The sequence below is a fragment of the Crocuta crocuta genome, unplaced genomic scaffold (genome assembly GCF_008692635.1).
Source record: "Crocuta crocuta isolate KB4526 unplaced genomic scaffold, BGI_CrCroc_1.0 scaffold3, whole genome shotgun sequence".
Classification (NCBI taxonomy): Eukaryota; Metazoa; Chordata; class Mammalia; order Carnivora; family Hyaenidae; genus Crocuta; species Crocuta crocuta.
This window is the reverse complement of record NW_027529934.1, coordinates 11,918,095-11,935,429: the sequence shown is the minus strand read 5'-3', so window position 1 is coordinate 11,935,429 and position 17,335 is coordinate 11,918,095. Positions and strand designations below refer to the sequence as shown.

General features: G+C 37.5%; 1 protein-coding gene across 1 annotated transcript; it reads left to right on the top strand.

The window, feature by feature from the left end:
- Positions 1 to 9,291: 9,291 nt before the first annotated feature.
- On the top strand, positions 9,292 to 16,880 carry PTGS2 (prostaglandin-endoperoxide synthase 2). Its single transcript, XM_077763285.1, has 10 exons — positions 9,292 to 9,457; positions 10,205 to 10,321; positions 10,425 to 10,568; positions 11,484 to 11,627; positions 12,066 to 12,247; positions 12,862 to 12,945; positions 13,050 to 13,296; positions 13,574 to 13,860; positions 14,462 to 14,609; positions 14,747 to 16,880. Exons 1-10 carry the CDS (start codon positions 9,406 to 9,408, stop codon positions 15,154 to 15,156), a joined length of 1,815 nt encoding a protein of 604 aa, XP_077619411.1. The 5' UTR covers positions 9,292 to 9,405; the 3' UTR covers positions 15,157 to 16,880.
- The last annotated feature ends 455 nt before the right edge of the window (positions 16,881 to 17,335 follow it).

Below are 17,335 nucleotides of genomic sequence, written 5' to 3'. Positions count from 1 at the left end.
TAACAAATGTCCCACTGTCCTCCAATCTAACAAAGTTCCTGGGGTTCCAGATCCTTCCTTGCCAGCTGTTCAATGTTGTCAGGAGTCTGGATTTTAGCCACTCTAGTAAGTGTGTAGTGGTAATTTCATTGTTATGTTAATTTGCACTTCTCTGATGGTATATGATGTGGAACATCTTTTCACATGCTTATTTGCCTTCTGTATATCTTCTTTCGTGAAGAATCTGTTCAGGTCTTGTACCCATATTTTGACTTGGTTATTTGGTTTCTTATTGTTGATTTTTAAGAATTTATATATTTTGGATAACAGAGCAGTTTTTAATTTTAGTAAAGTCCAGATATTCAATTATTTCTGAGTTCATGGATAATGCCATTAGTGTTGTATCTAAAAAGTCATTGACATAATAGAGCTCATCTAGATTTTCTCCTATATCTTCCTTTATAGCTTTGTATTTTATTTTTACCTCTATTTTGAGTTAGTTTTTGGGAAAGAAATTAAGTCTGTGTCTAGAGTCTGTTGTTTTTTCTTGCATGTGGATGTTTACTTGTTCCAGCATCATTTGGTGACATTGCCATCACTCCTTTGTTAATGAGTAGTTGACTCTATGAGGTTTTATTCTGGGCTCTGTATTCTGTTCTATTGATCTACTTGTCTGTTCTTTTGCCAATATCACACTGCCTTAATTACTAGTGCTACATAGTAAGTTCAGAGGTCCAGTAATGTTAGTTTTGTGACTTTGTTCTCTTTCCATATTGAGCTGGCTAGTCTGGACTTTTCCCCTTTCCATATAATTTTTAGAATCAGTTTGTTTATATACACAAAATAACTTGCTGGAATTTTTATTGGGATTGCACTGAATCTATGGATCAAGTTGGGAAGAACTGACTACTTGACAATAATAAGTTTTCTATCCATAAACACAAAATATTCCTCCATTTTATTGTTTTCCATTGATTTCTTTCATCAAAGTTTTGTAGTTTTCTTCATATTGACTTTGTACATACTTTATTACATCCTGGCCTTGCATATCTGGACTAAATTCTACTTGGTCATGGTGTATAACTTTATACATTGTTGGGCTTCATTTGCTAATATTTTGCTACAAATTCCTGCATCTGAATTCATGAGAGATGTTGGTTTGTAGTGTTACTTTGGGCTAATGTCTTGTGTCATTTTGGTATTAGGGTAAAGCAGGCCTTATTGATTGAGTTAGGAAGTATTCCCTCTGCCTCTGTTTTGTGGAAAAGATTGTAGAGAATTAGTGTAATTTCTTCCTTAAATGTTTGGTAGAAATCATGAGTGAATCCATCTGGGCTTAGTGTTTTTTGTTTCTGAAGGTTATTAATTATTGATTCAATTTCTTTAGTAGATATAGACCTATCCATGGTGTCTAACTCTTTTGTGTGAGTCTTGGTAGCGTGTCTGTCAAGGAATTGGCCCATTTCATCTAGGTTTTCAAATTGTGGTCATAGAGTTGTTCATAGTATTTTATTATTCTTTTAATTTCCATGGGATATGTAGTAATGCTCCCTTTTTCACTTCTAAAATTAGTAATTTGTATCTTCTCTCTTTTTTCTTAACTATCCTATCTAGTGACACTGATTTTTTTGATTTTTAAAGCAACTAGCTTTTGGTTTCGTTGACTATCTTTGTTGATGTCCGATTTTCAATTTCACTGATTTCTGCTCTAATATACATTATTCCTTTACTTCTGCTTACTTTGGATTAAATTTACTCTTCTTTTTTGTTTATGTAGGTAGAAACTTAGATTGTTAATTTTAGATCTTCCTTCTTTTGTAATATACGCATTCAATGCTATATATTTCCTTTTAAGCACTTCTTTTGCTGAATCTCACACATTTTAAATTGCATTTTCATCATCATTTAGTCAAAATATTTTAAAATTTCTCTTGGTATTTCTAATTTGATTCATATGTTATTTAGAAGTATGTTGTGTAACCTTCAAGTATTTGGGGATTTTCCAGTTATCTTTTTATTATTGATTTCTAGTTTAATCCCATTGTGGTCTGAGAGCATACACTGTGTGATTTTACTGTTCTAAATTTGTTAAGGTGCAGTCTATTTTTGTGTATTTTTCATGTGACCATGAGAGGAATGTGTGGATCCTCCTGTTTTGGGATGAAGAGGTTTATAGATGTCAACTATATCCAATTGATAGATGATACTGTTGTGTTCAGTTATGTTCTTACTGATTTTCTATCTATTGGGTATCTATTTTTGATAGAAGAGTGTTAAAGTTTCCAACTGTAATAGTGGATTCATCAATTTCTCCTTGCCGTTCTCAGTTTTTGCCTCATCTAATTTGATGCTGTGTAGTTAGATACCTACACATTAAAAATTGTTATATCTTGTTGTAGAACAGACTCCTTTACATTACGAAGTGTGCCTTTTTGTCCATGATAATTTTCCTTGCTCTGAAGTCTGCTTTGTCTGAAATTAATACACCTACTACTGCTTTCTTTTAATTAGATTAGTTAGCATGGTATATCTTTCTCCATCTCTTTACTTTTAACCTATATTTATATATATGTATATCTTCATATTTAAGGTGGTTTTTTAAAAAAATTTTTTTAATGTTTTTATTTATTTCTGAGAGAGAGAGACAACATGAGCAGGGGAGGGTCAGAGAGAGAGGGAGATACAGAATCGGAAGCAGGTTCCAGGCACTGAGCTAGCTGTCAGCACAGAGCCCAGCATGGGGCTCGAATCCACGAACCGTGAGATCATGACCTGAGCCGAAGTCAGAAGCCCAACCGACTGAGCCACTCAGGTGCCCCAAGGTGGGTTTTGTAAAAATGATACAATCCATCCTGATAATCGCTATCTTTGTTGTTTAAAGTAATTATTGATGTAGCTGGATTAATATGTACCATATTTGTTACTGTTTTCTATTTGTTGCCTTTTGTTTTATGTTCCTATATTTGTCTTTCACCCTTTTTTCTAATTGTGTTTTGAGAATTTTATAGGATTCTATTTCTTCTTCTTAACAGTTATACACTTTAAAAAAATTTAGTGGTTGCCCTAGAATCTGCCATATACATTTACAATGAATCCTACTCCATTTTCTTTTTTTAAGTTTATTTATTTATTTTTGAGAAACAGAAAGTGCAAGTGTGGGGAGGGGAGCAGAGAGAGAGGGAGAAAGAGAGAATCCCAAGCAAGCCTCATATTGTCTGCATAGAGCCCAATGCGGGGCTCGAACTGACGAATTATGAGATCATGACCCGAGCTGAGGTTGGATGCTTAACTGACTGAGCCACCCAGCCACCCCCCAACTCCATTTTCAAGGAACAGTATACCATCATAGGTAGTACAAGTGCTTTATGATAACAAAACATTCCTAATTTCTCCCTTTCATCCCTTGTATCACTGCTGTCATTTATTTCACTTATACATAAGCTGTAATCTTCAAATACATTTTTGTTATTATTTTGCACAAACTATTATTGGTTAGATCAGTTAAGAATAAGAAGAATAAGGTTCTGTGCTCCCTGACAGCAGAGAGTCCGATGTGAGGCCTAAACCCATGAGCCATGAGATCATGACCTGAGCCCAGTCAGATGCTTAACTAACTGAGCAACTCAGGAGCCCTTTTCTTCATCACTTTTATGGGATAATTTTCCAGGGTACAGAGTTCTAGGTTGGTGATTTTCTGTTTGCTTGTTTCAACACTTTAAATATTTTACTTCACTCTCTTCTTGCTTACATGGTTTCTGAGGAGAAGTAGAAAGCAATTCTTATCTTTGTTCCTCTAAACTATGGTAGTTTTTCCTCTAGCTTCTTTCAAGATTTTTTTCTCTTTTATTTTCTGCAGTTTGAATATGATATGCTTAGGTGTAGTTTTATTGGCACTTTCCTACTTGGTGTTCTCTGAGTTTCCTGGATCTGGGGCTCGGTGTCTGACATTAATTTGGGGAAAACTTCAGTTAATATTGCTTCAGAATTGCTTCTGTTTCTTTCTCTCTGCTTTTTAGTTTTGAAAACTTCTATGACATATCCTCAAGCTCAGAGATTCTTTCCTCAGCCATGTCCAGTCTACCAATAAGCCCATCAAAGACATTCTTCATTTCTGTTGCAGTGTTTTTAATCTCTAGTATTTCTTTATTTTTTTTTGATTCTTTCTTAGAATTTTGACCTCTCTGCTTACATTGTCTATCTCTGCATATTGTCTATTTTTTTTTTACTAGCAACTTTAGCATATTCATCATGGTTGTTCAAGTTAATAGTCTGATATTTCCAACATCTCTGTTATATCTGAGTCTGGTTCAAATGCTTGTTCTGTCTCCTCAAACTGTGTTTTTAGCCTTTCAGTATGCCTCATAATTTTTTGTTGAAGGCTGGAAGGGTGTACCGGGTAAAAAGAACTCTGGTATATAGGACCTTAGTAATGTGTTGGTGAGGTGTACAGTGAGGAGAAGGGTTCTATAGTCTTATGATTAGGGCGCTGCCTTTTAGTGAGCCTATGCTCTTGAACTGTGAATGCCATAGTGACTTTCAGTCCCTCAGTCCCACACCTTACATGGGACAGATGGCTACAGGGGCTGGAGTTGTGTAACTTCCTGTTACAGGTGGAAGAGGGGTCTGGGAGTTGGGTATTTCTTTTCCCCCTAGGTTAGTTCACTCTGATAAAATTCCAATAGTTTAAGCTCTCATAAAATAGTTTCTCCTGAATGCAGGCCTTATTGAGAAGAACAGAATGCTCTGGCATATTTCAAATTGGTCACTTTCCCCCTTTCCCTGTCAATCTCTCAAGGGCTGTCAAGGGGTGTTTGTTTTGTTTGTTTGTTTTTTGTTTTTTTCTTTTTTCTTCTGCTATTCATTGTGAGAACCTGGTAGACCTTCAGGAAGTGAAACTCACAAAAGCATGGGCCCCTTCTCCTGGAGTTATTAAGTCTCAGACTTATCCACATGGAGCATCCAGAATTTGTCAATGACTCTTTGAGTTTTCCAATTAAGGTACTGGTTTCCATGGAGGTTTCTGCTTACGGGCTTCGGCTCTGCTAAGGTGTGCTTTCTTGGACGGCCTGTCTCTCAAATTTTGAGACAGGATCTAATAAGAATATTGAACTTTCCGTTTGGTCAGGTTTTTATCTGTTGTTAGGATGAAGTAGCAACTTTCAAGCTGCTTACATGCTGGAACAAAAACTGTTCCAGTCCTAAGCCTGATATCTAATTGGTGAGTATATTCTCACCATGCACACCCCATTCACCCTGCTCACAGTCTACTGCACTTCCTTATTCCCTTTTGAGATTCCTAACTCTAACAGAAGGACTGTGTTCAGTCTACCTTGGCTCGTCTGAGTAGTTATGACATGCAACCATGAACAATGAAGAAAAAGAAAAATCTATCAGAGACTTGAGTTATTTGACAAAAGAAAGGAAGTCAACTTTTTATAAAACTCAGAAATGGATACTTTTTGGTATTTCTTCATTGGTTTATATGACAAGAATTTTTTTTAATTAAAAAATCTTCTTTATAACCTTGAAACGTCTATCTTATATAGCCAGGAATGGGTACATAACCAGGATTTACTGAAGAGATAAACTAGAGGCCTTTTGTAAGTAGCATTTCCATATACTCTGTGGCATAACTTTGCTAAAAAATCTCTTAAGAATACCCCTGATGAGGGGTGCCTGGGTGGCTCAGTCAGTTAAGTGTTAGACTTCAGCTCAGCTCATTATCTCACAGTTCATGAGTTGAAGCCCCACAATGGGCTTTGCATTAACAGTGCAGAGCCTTTTGGGATTCTCTCTCCCTCTCTCTCTGCCCCTCCCCCACTTGTGTGCCAGCAAACGCGTGCCCACGCGTGCNAGTTAAGTGTTAGACTTCAGCTCAGCTCATTATCTCACAGTTCATGAGTTGAAGCCCCACAATGGGCTTTGCGTTAACAGTGCAGAGCCTTTTGGGATTCTCTCTCCCTCTCTCTCTCTGCCCCTCCCCGACTTGTGTGCCACCAAACGCGTGCCCACGCGTGTTCTCTCTCTCTCAAAGTGAACAAATAAACTTAAAAATTAAAAAAAAAAAAAGAATAACTCTGATGCAAGATGGCAAAACTCTTCTAGCCAGCATGCCATGAGTGAAAAGACATGGGGCAATCTCCACTCCCTCTGAATGAATCACTAAATCAACTAAGGTAGAAGAGAGGAAAACGAAAGAAGCTCCTTTCCTGGGAGAGTGGGATCCAAGCATTCTTGCATGTCTGAGTGGTGGAACCCTACTCAACGATAAGAAATGTCTCTGTCAAAAATGTTAGCTCATTTGGAATTTGGGGTATTAAGAGCTTCATTTTTCATTTACCTTTAACTCACTTATCACTTCAATGAACAAATATTTCATTCTTTTTCACTTATCAATCACTTCAATGAACAAATATTTCCTTCTTTTTCAGTATATTCAGGAGTTAGATCTAAAATGAGCACTGCACATGTAGACTTTTATGAACATCGTAACAGCAGACACAAAATCTACCTAGCAATTTTCACAGTATCATAAAGAAAAAGAAGTTGATAAAAATTGAAGCAGCAGAAGGGGGCAGTAAAACTCAACAGAATTCTCTGGAAGATTTTTAATATGCTTTCTTATTTTCCTTCATACAGACAATTCCCCAACACATTTTAGGGACTAAGAAAGTTATATATATATGTCTAACGTATACACAGAAACACTAGATATACATACAAAGGTGATAGATATGATTTTGCATAATCAAAACCTTATTTTTTATGGTGTGATACATCATGGCACACTAATCATAGTACTTTTCCACATAAAATATGTGTAGCCATCTGGACTTAGTTCGGGACACTTAACAACCCCTCATGACCAGCATCCCAAAATGTACTATCCATTCCGTTTCATTTTCTCATACTTGTCAAAATTATTTAATAAATTATATCATCATAATGGTTTGTCCTCAAGCTCATATTTGGACTTCATCTCTAAAATGTGCCTATCCTTGGGGCGCCTGGTGGCTCAGTCAGTTAGGTGTTTGGCTTTGGCTCAGGTCACAATCTCATGGATTCGTGAGTTCGAGCCCTGCATCGGGCTCAGAGCCTGAAGCCTGCTTTGGATCCTGTGTCTCCCTCGCTCTCTGCCTCTCCTTCACTCATCCTCTGTCTCTCTTGCTCTCAAAAATAAATAAACATTAAAAAAATTTTTTAAATAAATAAATTGTGCCCAGCCTTAATGTGTCACTTTCTCTGAACTTTTCTGACTACATAGGTACATGGAAATTTCTCCACTCTACCATGTCATCCAACTCACGGGTTAAACCAAATAGTTTAACCAAATGGAGTTTTTCACTTGAATTTCCACTACAAGATAGATTCCAATTTCTTTACATTCCAGATTGTCTAAATGTGATTATTCTGTACACAGTCTTCTCCTTATCTTTGAATTCAGTCTTTCTGTACAAGAAATAACACACAGTAGGTATTCAATAAGATCTGATACGGAGGATAAAGATGAGGAGGACTTCAACATGAATTCAGGATTACAATGTAAAATTTCAATACACCCACAGAGCCAGGGTATGGATTCTTACGTGAAACCTAAATTAACTCCAATTAGTGGTCCTAAATATCAGTTTAAAATTTGAGTAGATACAACCTACTTATTTAAAGTGGAATTATTTTTAAAAATTATGCTCTTAGTTAAAATTTCACAGAAGACCTAGTACATTAAGTGGGAGTGTCACAAATGGAATGATTAAATATGACTAGAGGAGGGGAAAAGCTTCCTGGATGAGATGGAATTTTAGTCATTTGTGTCTCATGTAAAACAAGATACTGTGTACATTAAGCAAATGGTGAGAAAAAAAATTCCAAGGCAGTCTTTTTTTTTTTCTTCAAAACTTCTACAAATTGAGGTCTCTAGTGTAGACTTATTTCAGGTTTTATGTTGTTTTTTCCATTAGTGCTAAGAATGTATGGCTTAATTGAAATTTTTATTCTCCACTTCGCTGCTCTCTCTCTCTCACACACACACACCTCCCTCCTTTCCTTCCTTCTTGCTTGGATTTCACCCTCATACCACCAAAAAATATTAAATAAAAACAAAGGACAATGAAATTCAAAATTGTCAAAATCATCCATCTTTTCTATCCTTTCCACTCAATTCCTCATCAAACCATGTACCAAAATGAGAATACAAAATTTGTATTAATAAGCCCAGACAACTGAAAAATAAATGCAGTGTTGTACTTTGATCCATTGCCACATCATCATCTTGGAAAAGTGGGCAGAAAAGACACAAAAGCAAATTTTAAGGATCTTGTTCCTCTTATGTGTGTCTCCTGTGAAGGTCTGGTAAGCAACGTGAACCGCGGAGCCGAGAAAGAAACGCTTTAAGGCAGATATTTCGGGCGTTTAGTATCCCCGCAGACCCTGGGCCCCTTGCCTTCCTCTTTTCATCGGAGAGGAAACGTTATTGCGGTGATCGCTCAAGCTCGGATGGACTATTTACATGATAACTGCTTAGAAGCAGTATTGTGGAGAGGAATTAACATTTTCTTTTCTCTCTCCAAGAAGCAAGGAAGGGGTGGTGGTGTGGAGAACATTTATGTTAAGAACAGCTTAATTTAAAGAGAAGTTACAGATATGTATACTGACTATAGCTATTATATTTTATCCGGCCAAATTAAAAAAAATGATGTATATAAGTACGTATTGCTGCATATACACCAGGTTAAGGGTCGTCACTAAAATCGTGACATGTTTGAAATACATGACGTGTAAAACATGTCAGCCTTTCTTGGCCCAGTCTGTCCAGACTGTGACTCCTCCGGCCCCGCAAAGACCTGAGGATGAGACACCGGGGCGGCAGCGCAGGGGGATTCCCTGCGCTCCGGGACCTCCAGCCGCTCGGATTCCGGGAGAGGAAGCCGAGTGTCCCCCCTCCCTCTAAGGGGATCCGTCAAGGCACCGGGTCCGGAAAGCTCCGGGTCAAAGACTGGGAGGAAGGGAATCTGGCGCAAATTGCACTCCGGAGCTGGGGGAGGTGAACCATGAGATCGGAGCAGGGAGGGGGGCCATTCGCTTTGCACCCGCCTTGGGGAAGCCGAAGGCAGCTTCCCAGGTTTCCGATTTTCTCATTTGCGTGGGTAAAACTCCTGCCCCCACTCGGGTCTTACGCAATTAAGTAGACAGGGGGAGTGTGGAGGGGGGTCAAAAAAAAGGCGGAAAGAAACAGTCACGCCGCCGTCACGTGGGCTTAGTTTTCACGCATAAAAGGAAGGTTCTCTCCGTTAGCTTCCAGTTGTCAAACGACTTGCAGCGAGCTTCAGGATACGCTCGCAAACTTCGCACAGCGCCACCTCCAGCTCCGCCGCCGGGAGCCCAAGTACGGCAACGCCTCCGCCAGCCCGCGCTCCGCCCGCCGCCGAGATGCTTGCCCGCGCCCTGCTGCTCTGCGCCGCCCTGACGCTCTGCGGTGCAGGTGAGTACCTGGCGCCCCGCACCGGGGACTCCTCGGTTCCGTAACCCCGGACGAGGTTCGGCTCCGGCCGCCCGGGTCCTCCCGGTACTGTGAACAGTGCCGGAATGGAGACGGTGTTTGACTTGGTGAAGAGGTTGGACCGTTGGAGTCCGAAAGAACTGGGTATATATCCCACCTTTTCCATCAGCTCTGATCATCATGAGGCAGTTACTTAACCGGTGTGGGTGTCACTTTTCTCATCTTGCTAAAGAGGAATAGTGATTCTAATTTGCAGATTGTTATTATGGTACGATAGGGACGATCAATATATGTGAAATGCTTGTGTGCGGTGCCTACTATTAGGGAATAGGAGTCAGTATTTTAAAAACAAGATGTTTTTACATTGAAATTTACCCTAAATTTTGATTAATACACTAGATATGTCCACTTTAGTTTTGAAAGTGCTATGTTTTTGAGCTCCTTAAATGTGTTCAACATCTAAAATGTTACTAAGAAAAAGCTTAGCAACATGACTAATGTGGTTGAATATTGTTGAATATTATTACCCTTATATAGAAAAGGGAGTTGGTATTTTCATTATGATCATTGTATGTGACAGGTTAAAAACATTGTTTTCCCATGACTACCTGTATGTTTCTTGAATTTATTAATGTAAAGTTGACCCACAGTATGTAAAACAACTAAATGTTTAAGTCAAGGTTAAGAAACTGAAGAATGACTTATATACTGTCCTTACTTTTATTATAGCAAATCCTTGCTGTTCCAACCCATGCCAAAACCAAGGTGTCTGTCTGAGCATAGGATTTGACCAGTATAAGTGTGACTGTACCCGAACGGGATTCTATGGCGAAAATTGTTCAACACGTAAGTTTGCCCTTGGGTGCCCTCATTGGGGCTGGGAATATATCCAGTTATCACTTTACAGACTAGCGCCTTATAATGGGTCCTGTTCTCTCCTTTTTTGCAGCTGAACTTCTGACGAGAATAAAATTATTCTTGAAACCCACTCCAAATACAGTGCACTACATACTTACCCACTTCAAGGGAGTCTGGAACATTGTCAATAACATTCCCTTCCTGCAAAATACAATTATGAAATATGTGTTGACATGTAAGTACAAGTCCCTTTCTAAGGTTTTTAGCTTCGTCAAAGAAAAATGCACTTTATAAAACTTTAAGTTATTAAACCTAATCCTGAAATATATTTTCAATCTTGTTATAAAATGACTTTAGTTTTCCTTCTATCTTAATGGCCAAAAATATTGACATTTTCAGTCTCATCTGGCTTATAAAGTTCTGTCTCACTTCAAATTCTACGTACAATCCTGTACACCTCTTCTAAATTCACTAGTCTTGCCAATTTGTGAAGCAAGTGTGGTCCAGTTGTTTACTAAATGTCCATGGGCCACAGCGTGGCATCCATTAAAATAAATGGTTAATTTGGATTTGGGGTCAGCAAGAAAATAACTTTATTTCTAAAGTGGGTGTCCTGCCCAGACATTCCTTGATAGGCCTCTCTTAAGCAGTAAGTAGCTGATTATTTCAAAACTCAAGATGGCTAGCTCATGTTTTGTGTAAAGTATATATACTTTATTAAAGATGCATTTTATTATTTTTTTAATGTTTATTTTTGAGAGAGAGAGAGAGCATGAGCTGGGAAGGGATAGAGAGAGAGAGGCAGACACAGAATCCAAAGCAGGCTCCAGGCTGCAAGATGTCAGCATAGAGCCAGACATGGGGCTCAAACTCACAAACTGGGAGGTCATGACCTGAGCCAAAGTCGGAAGCTTAACTGCCTGAGCCACCCACGCACCCCAGAGATGCATTGTAATGAATCATTCTTTCGGATTTCTTTAGTACAGCAGCAGTTAGACTTTAAAGTGTGACTATTATACAATAGGTTATCTTTGTTGGAACTAAATTCAGTCTTTGGTGCCGTTTTGCCCATGTTACAGTAAAAATGAACATTGGTGTGTCTTGTGTATGGGAAAAATTAAAACAATTTTTTTTTTCTTGAAAATTTCAGCCAGGTCACATTTGATTGAGAGCCCGCCAACTTACAATGTGCACTATGGCTATAAAAGCTGGGAAGCCTTTTCCAATCTCTCCTATTATACCAGAGCTCTTCCCCCTGTGGCCGATGACTGCCCAACACCCATGGGTGTGAAAGGTGAGTATGGCGAGGTACAGAGGTATTCATTGCAATAGGGACTAAATTGCTACCTACAAAAATTCGACTCTGAATTGTCATTAATTTGTTAATAAAAGCACTTTTTTTTGCTTTCTTATGGATATCTTTGGAGTCTTTTTTATTTTGTTTTGTTTTGTTTTTGAGAGTATGACTCTCTGTAAACTTTTCCATGAAGGTGGGCATTTTGGTATAACATCTTCATGTTTTCAAATTCTTTCATTAATGCTGAATTAAAACTAGTTAAAATACTAGTTCAAATAGATAACATCATTCAATAAGAAGGTGTTCGTCTCTGTCTTAGAACTTCCATTTACATTATAATTCTCCCAGTTGTATGTCGCCTTCAGGTTCCCATTTACTATCTGCTTCCTTGATCATGTAGATCATTCTTATCTTCTCTTTCTCTCGGATTTTCAGGCAAGAAAGAGCTTCCTGATTCAAAAGAGATCGTGGAAAAATTTCTTCTAAGAAGAAAGTTCATTCCTGACCCCCAGGGCACAAATATGATGTTTGCATTCTTTGCCCAACACTTCACCCATCAATTTTTCAAGACAGATCATAAGCGAGGACCAGCTTTCACCAAAGGACTGGGCCATGGGGTAAGACAGAATTAAATTGGAATTATAGAAAAAAATCATACTGAGTGCTAATATTAAAGGCCTCTTTTTAAAAAATGCCCTGTCTATAAAAACCTTAGTGGGATTTCCATTTTAATTCACTGGCTTACGAAAAAGACACACATGCACACACACGTATATGCATACAGATGTTATTATTTGTAATTTGGCTCTTATATTTTTAGTTTAAAATATTAGCACTGTAAAAAGTAGTCTCTTCAAACTTTTATTAGTACCCTGACTATGCTGCTTTACATATTATGAGATTTTTGCAGTATTATTGTCCCTTCAAATTCAATGACACAGTTTCAGTTTATCAGTAAGAATTTTATATCAGTAATACATTTTCTGATGCTTATTAAAAGAAATACCATATAGTTATAGTGGTGTATTATATATTTATAAACTCCACTTGAGATACTAAATACCTTTAAGCACAAGAGACCTCTGTAGGTTTGTAGTGTCAGTGGATAAACAAGTTAGTATTTTGTGGCTGTGAGACAAATAGGTGTTTTATCAAACTATTTAATGATATATTATAGACACTTTGTAGAACTTCAAAAGCAACAAATTAAAAATTTTCCATAACCTTCCAGGTGGACTTAAATCATATTTATGGTGAAACTTTGGATAGACAGCATAAACTGCGCCTTTTCAAGGACGGAAAAATGAAATACCAGGTTTGTTCCATTTGAGTATTAAGAATTATTGATGAGTCACCACTTACCTGTATTTAAAAATCTCTACTGATGAAAGTTTAACATTTTTATTACTGTGTTTTTAGATAATCGATGGAGAGGTATATCCTCCCACAGTCAAAGATACTCAGGTCGAGATGATCTACCCACCTCATGTTCCTGAACACCTGCGGTTTGCTGTGGGCCAGGAGGTCTTCGGTCTGGTGCCTGGTCTGATGATGTACGCCACAATCTGGCTACGGGAACACAACAGAGTGTGTGATGTGCTTAAACAGGAGCATCCAGAATGGGATGATGAGCGGTTGTTCCAGACGAGCCGGCTAATACTGATAGGTAAACAAGAAGAGAAATGAATTTAAATAAAATCCTCTTCCCCAGAGAAAACTAGTTACTTCTGGTATGTAGTTCTGGAAGAACGTAGGGAATATAAAATCACATGCTCCATATGACTTCAATCCTTGAGCATGATTGGTAATAGAAATACTTTTTGTTTTGATGGTATAAAGGAAAAAAGTGAAGGAATTAGTGGATTAACAAAATTGCATTTCCACTGTTTGAAAGTTGGTAATCAGAGAATTAACGCTCTAAATTTTTTATTTTGTGTAAATAGGAGAAACCATTAAGATTGTGATTGAAGACTATGTACAGCACTTGAGTGGCTATCACTTCAAACTGAAGTTTGACCCAGAGCTGCTTTTCAACCAGCAATTTCAGTACCAAAACCGTATTGCTGCTGAGTTTAACACACTCTACCACTGGCATCCTCTTCTGCCTGACACCTTGCAAATAGATGACCAGGAGTACAATTTCCAGCAGTTTATCTACAACAACTCTATATTACTGGAACATGGGCTGACCCAGTTCGTGGAATCATTCAGCAGGCAAATTGCTGGCAGGGTAAGCCTTATTATTAAAAAACGAAATGAAGGATTAGTCAGTAACTAGAATTTATGCCCTTGAAATGACTTTTATGAAACTCACTGAAAGAGTAATTATTTTGTTAGTCAATTCTTTTCTTGAAAAGTCTACCTTTTTTTTTTTTTGAAAAGTCTGAACTTGTAGTCTACCGCTATCAAATAGAAATTGGGAGTCATACCTGAAAAATATTTTCAAAAACTTTCTATAATTGTAATTATACAATCTATAGATCATAGAAAGAAATATTTCTTACCAGTTTCTTAATGTTTATTTATTTTTGAGAAAGAGAAACACAGAGTATAAGAATCCAAAGCAGGCTCCAACGTCTGACCTGTCAGCACAGAGCCTGATGTGGGGCTTGAACTCATGAACTGTGAGATCATGACCTGAGCCAGAGCCAGATGCTCAACCCACTGAGCCACCAGGCACTCCTAGAAATAAATATTTCTAACTTGGATAGTTTAGGTCTCAGCTGGGAACATCAGTCTTATCACTTTGTACCCAAGGAATGGATGTTTAAAACAAATCACCATAAGTATGCCTTAAAATTTTGTTCTACAATTTAATTCATTTTCCATAGGTTGCTGGTGGTAGGAATGTTCCAGCTGCAGTGCAACAAGTAGCAAAGGCCTCAATTGACCAGAGCAGACAGATGAAATACCAGTCTCTTAATGAGTACCGCAAACGCTTTCGGCTGAAGCCCTATACGTCATTTGAAGAACTTACAGGTAAGAAACTTCTTAAAAGAATCAAAGGTCAAATGGAAACAACAGAGAAGTTGAAAGCGGATTGAGCATAGGATTAAAACATTTTTGGGGGATAAAGTTTTACATTGGTTGTATATCTGTCTCTGTCACCTTCACAGGGGAGAAGGAAATGGCTGCGGGGTTAGAAGCACTTTATGGTGATATTGATGCCATGGAGCTGTATCCTGCCCTTCTGGTAGAAAAGCCTCGCCCGGATGCCATCTTTGGTGAGACCATGGTAGAAATGGGAGCACCATTCTCCTTGAAAGGACTTATGGGTAATCCTATATGTTCGCCTGACTACTGGAAGCCTAGCACTTTTGGTGGAGAAGTAGGCTTTAAAATCATCAACACTGCCTCAATTCAGTCTCTCATCTGCAATAACGTGAAGGGCTGTCCTTTTACTGCATTCAGTGTTCAAGATCCACAGCTCACCAAAACAGTCACCATTAATGCAAGCTCTTCGCACTCTGGACTGGATGAGATCAATCCCACAGTACTGCTAAAAGAACGTTCAACTGAACTATAGAAGGCTACTAATCCTATTTATTTATTTATGTGGACTATTTCTTTTAAATTAATTATTTAATATTTATGTTAAACTCCTTATGTTACTTAATATCTTCTGTTAAGGAGAAAGGGGTCGTACTTGTGAAGATTTTCATGTCACTGCTTTAAAGATGTCATTCCTTCAGGTCAAAGAGGAAAACAATTTTCATTCTTTTTTATAAACCGGTGGGCAATGAGTTTGACATCCTTTTACTTGAATTTCAGTTTATATTATTTATAATAAGAACAAAAACAAAGCTGTTTGGACTTTTAAATGCTGGTCCAAGATGGCAAAATGTGCTGCAAGTTTTTTTTTTTTTTTTCCCAGTGTATCCTCCATGATGCATGAGAAACAACTACCTGTACCTGTTTCTTTTCCTCCTTCTGTTGCTATTATACTGGGAGAGACTCTCTTCTGGTCAGTTTACTCCTTCTATTTCATTTTCTCGGTTTTAAGATCTGAGTTCATCTTTCTGTGGACTCTATTTTCTTTTTTATCTTTTTTCCTCTGTCTCCATGTTCGTATCTGAACTTTTGCAAGTTTTCAGGAAAACCTCAACTCAGGACTACTAGTAACTTAGCTCCTCTTAAGAAAAATGAAAGAGAGAAAAAAAACAGCCCTTAAAAAAGGCCTCTACAAAAGGGCATACACTTAAGTGAAAAGCAGAGAATTTTATTTATAATTAATTTTAACTACGTGTAATGGAAGAAGCCTCTTTGTAGACTTACATATAGGCTTTGAACACATTACAGAGAATTGCGGGGGGTTCTTGATAGAAGAAAATGTATTTCTGTTCTAATGAATGTCCTTTCTTCTTGAAAAACAAAACCAAACAATTCCTGAATAGTTCTCAGGAAGAACATGTTTCTTCTTTTCCACATCTCATTGTCAGCTGACATTTGCTGGTACTGTATACTACTTAATTTATTGAGGATTATTATTTATGTTTTGTTAGGATGTTATAGTAAACTAGGATTAGGCTGCAATCATTGATTTTTTTGCATTATGTGAGAATCAGTATATCTTCTTTGAGATTAACTCTCTGAATTATAATGTAAACTACAAGAAAAATTACCAGATAAAATTTCCGAATAAATTTTCAGCAACTCAACTCTGGTATATTGAAATATGGAAGGTTTACCCATACACCAGCCCACAGACAACACTGTGTCTCATTAGCCTGGATGTGCCACAATACTGACCTTTTATACATTTTTGAAGGACCTGTGGATCCTTCATTAATTCATTCAGCTATAACTTATTGAGGAGACGTGTGCAAAGCACTGTGAGTTTTAATATTTTTAAATCAAGCACTGATTACAGATACCATCAATCTTTGTAAATAATTGAAAAAGCATGTCTTTTAGGTAGAGAAAATGAAATTTTATTAAAGGAATAACTCAGGGGATTTTTTAAGAGTCTATGTTTAAAAAATTATAGTTAATAAAGAAATAGTCAATATTAGAGGGGCTTGTATGAAAAACTGGTAACTTCACTGATTAAAAAAAACTTTTATTAACATCAACCTGCTGACCAAACCTAAGGATTTGGAATATAATATACAAAGGCTTTGGTGCCTAAGACAAATGTGTATTTAAATTAACTTAATGTCAAATGTAACTGTTGAAACAAATGACTGTTTATTTTTATACTATTTAAGAATGGAAAAATCTCTTCTACAATAAATTTTGACTGTTTCCATACATCTTTGTCATAAGACCTATGGTTTCTCTAAAGCGCCGTGCTTAAACCATTGTCTTGCATTCTCCTATCTATTCTAAACTAGACTCGTTAATGAAATGGTTCTGCCCTCAGAGACAGACTTCCCAGGGTCACTATTTATTATTCTTATTCACTGCAACACTGAGTTGGAAAATGTGTGCTGTGTGCTATTATAGGAGACAGCAACACACTTGTTTTCATTGCCTAATCTAGAAGAAGGGAAAAAACCAAGTACACAGAAAGCAAAAAGAAGATAAAATTGCTACGGAGGTACAAAATTAAAAGGAAGTTCAAAGAGGGGATGTTGTAGTCAGCTGGGCAAATCATTAATACCTGGCTGATGGACTTCTGTTGTACTCCTAATCTTGATGTTTTGGTAATATCGATATCCACATGGACCACCTGCTTAACATCCTGCCTGACTTTTCTCTTCTTT

Coding starts and splice junctions, on each gene's coding strand:
- PTGS2 (XM_077763285.1), top strand. CDS start 9,406: ATGCTTGCCCGCGCCCTGCTGCTCTGCGCCGCCCTGACGCTCTGCGGT. Junction 10,569..11,483: donor TATGAAATATGTGTTGACAT/GTAAGTACAAGT, acceptor TGAAAATTTCAG/CCAGGTCACATTTGATTGAG. Junction 12,248..12,861: donor CCAAAGGACTGGGCCATGGG/GTAAGACAGAAT, acceptor ATAACCTTCCAG/GTGGACTTAAATCATATTTA.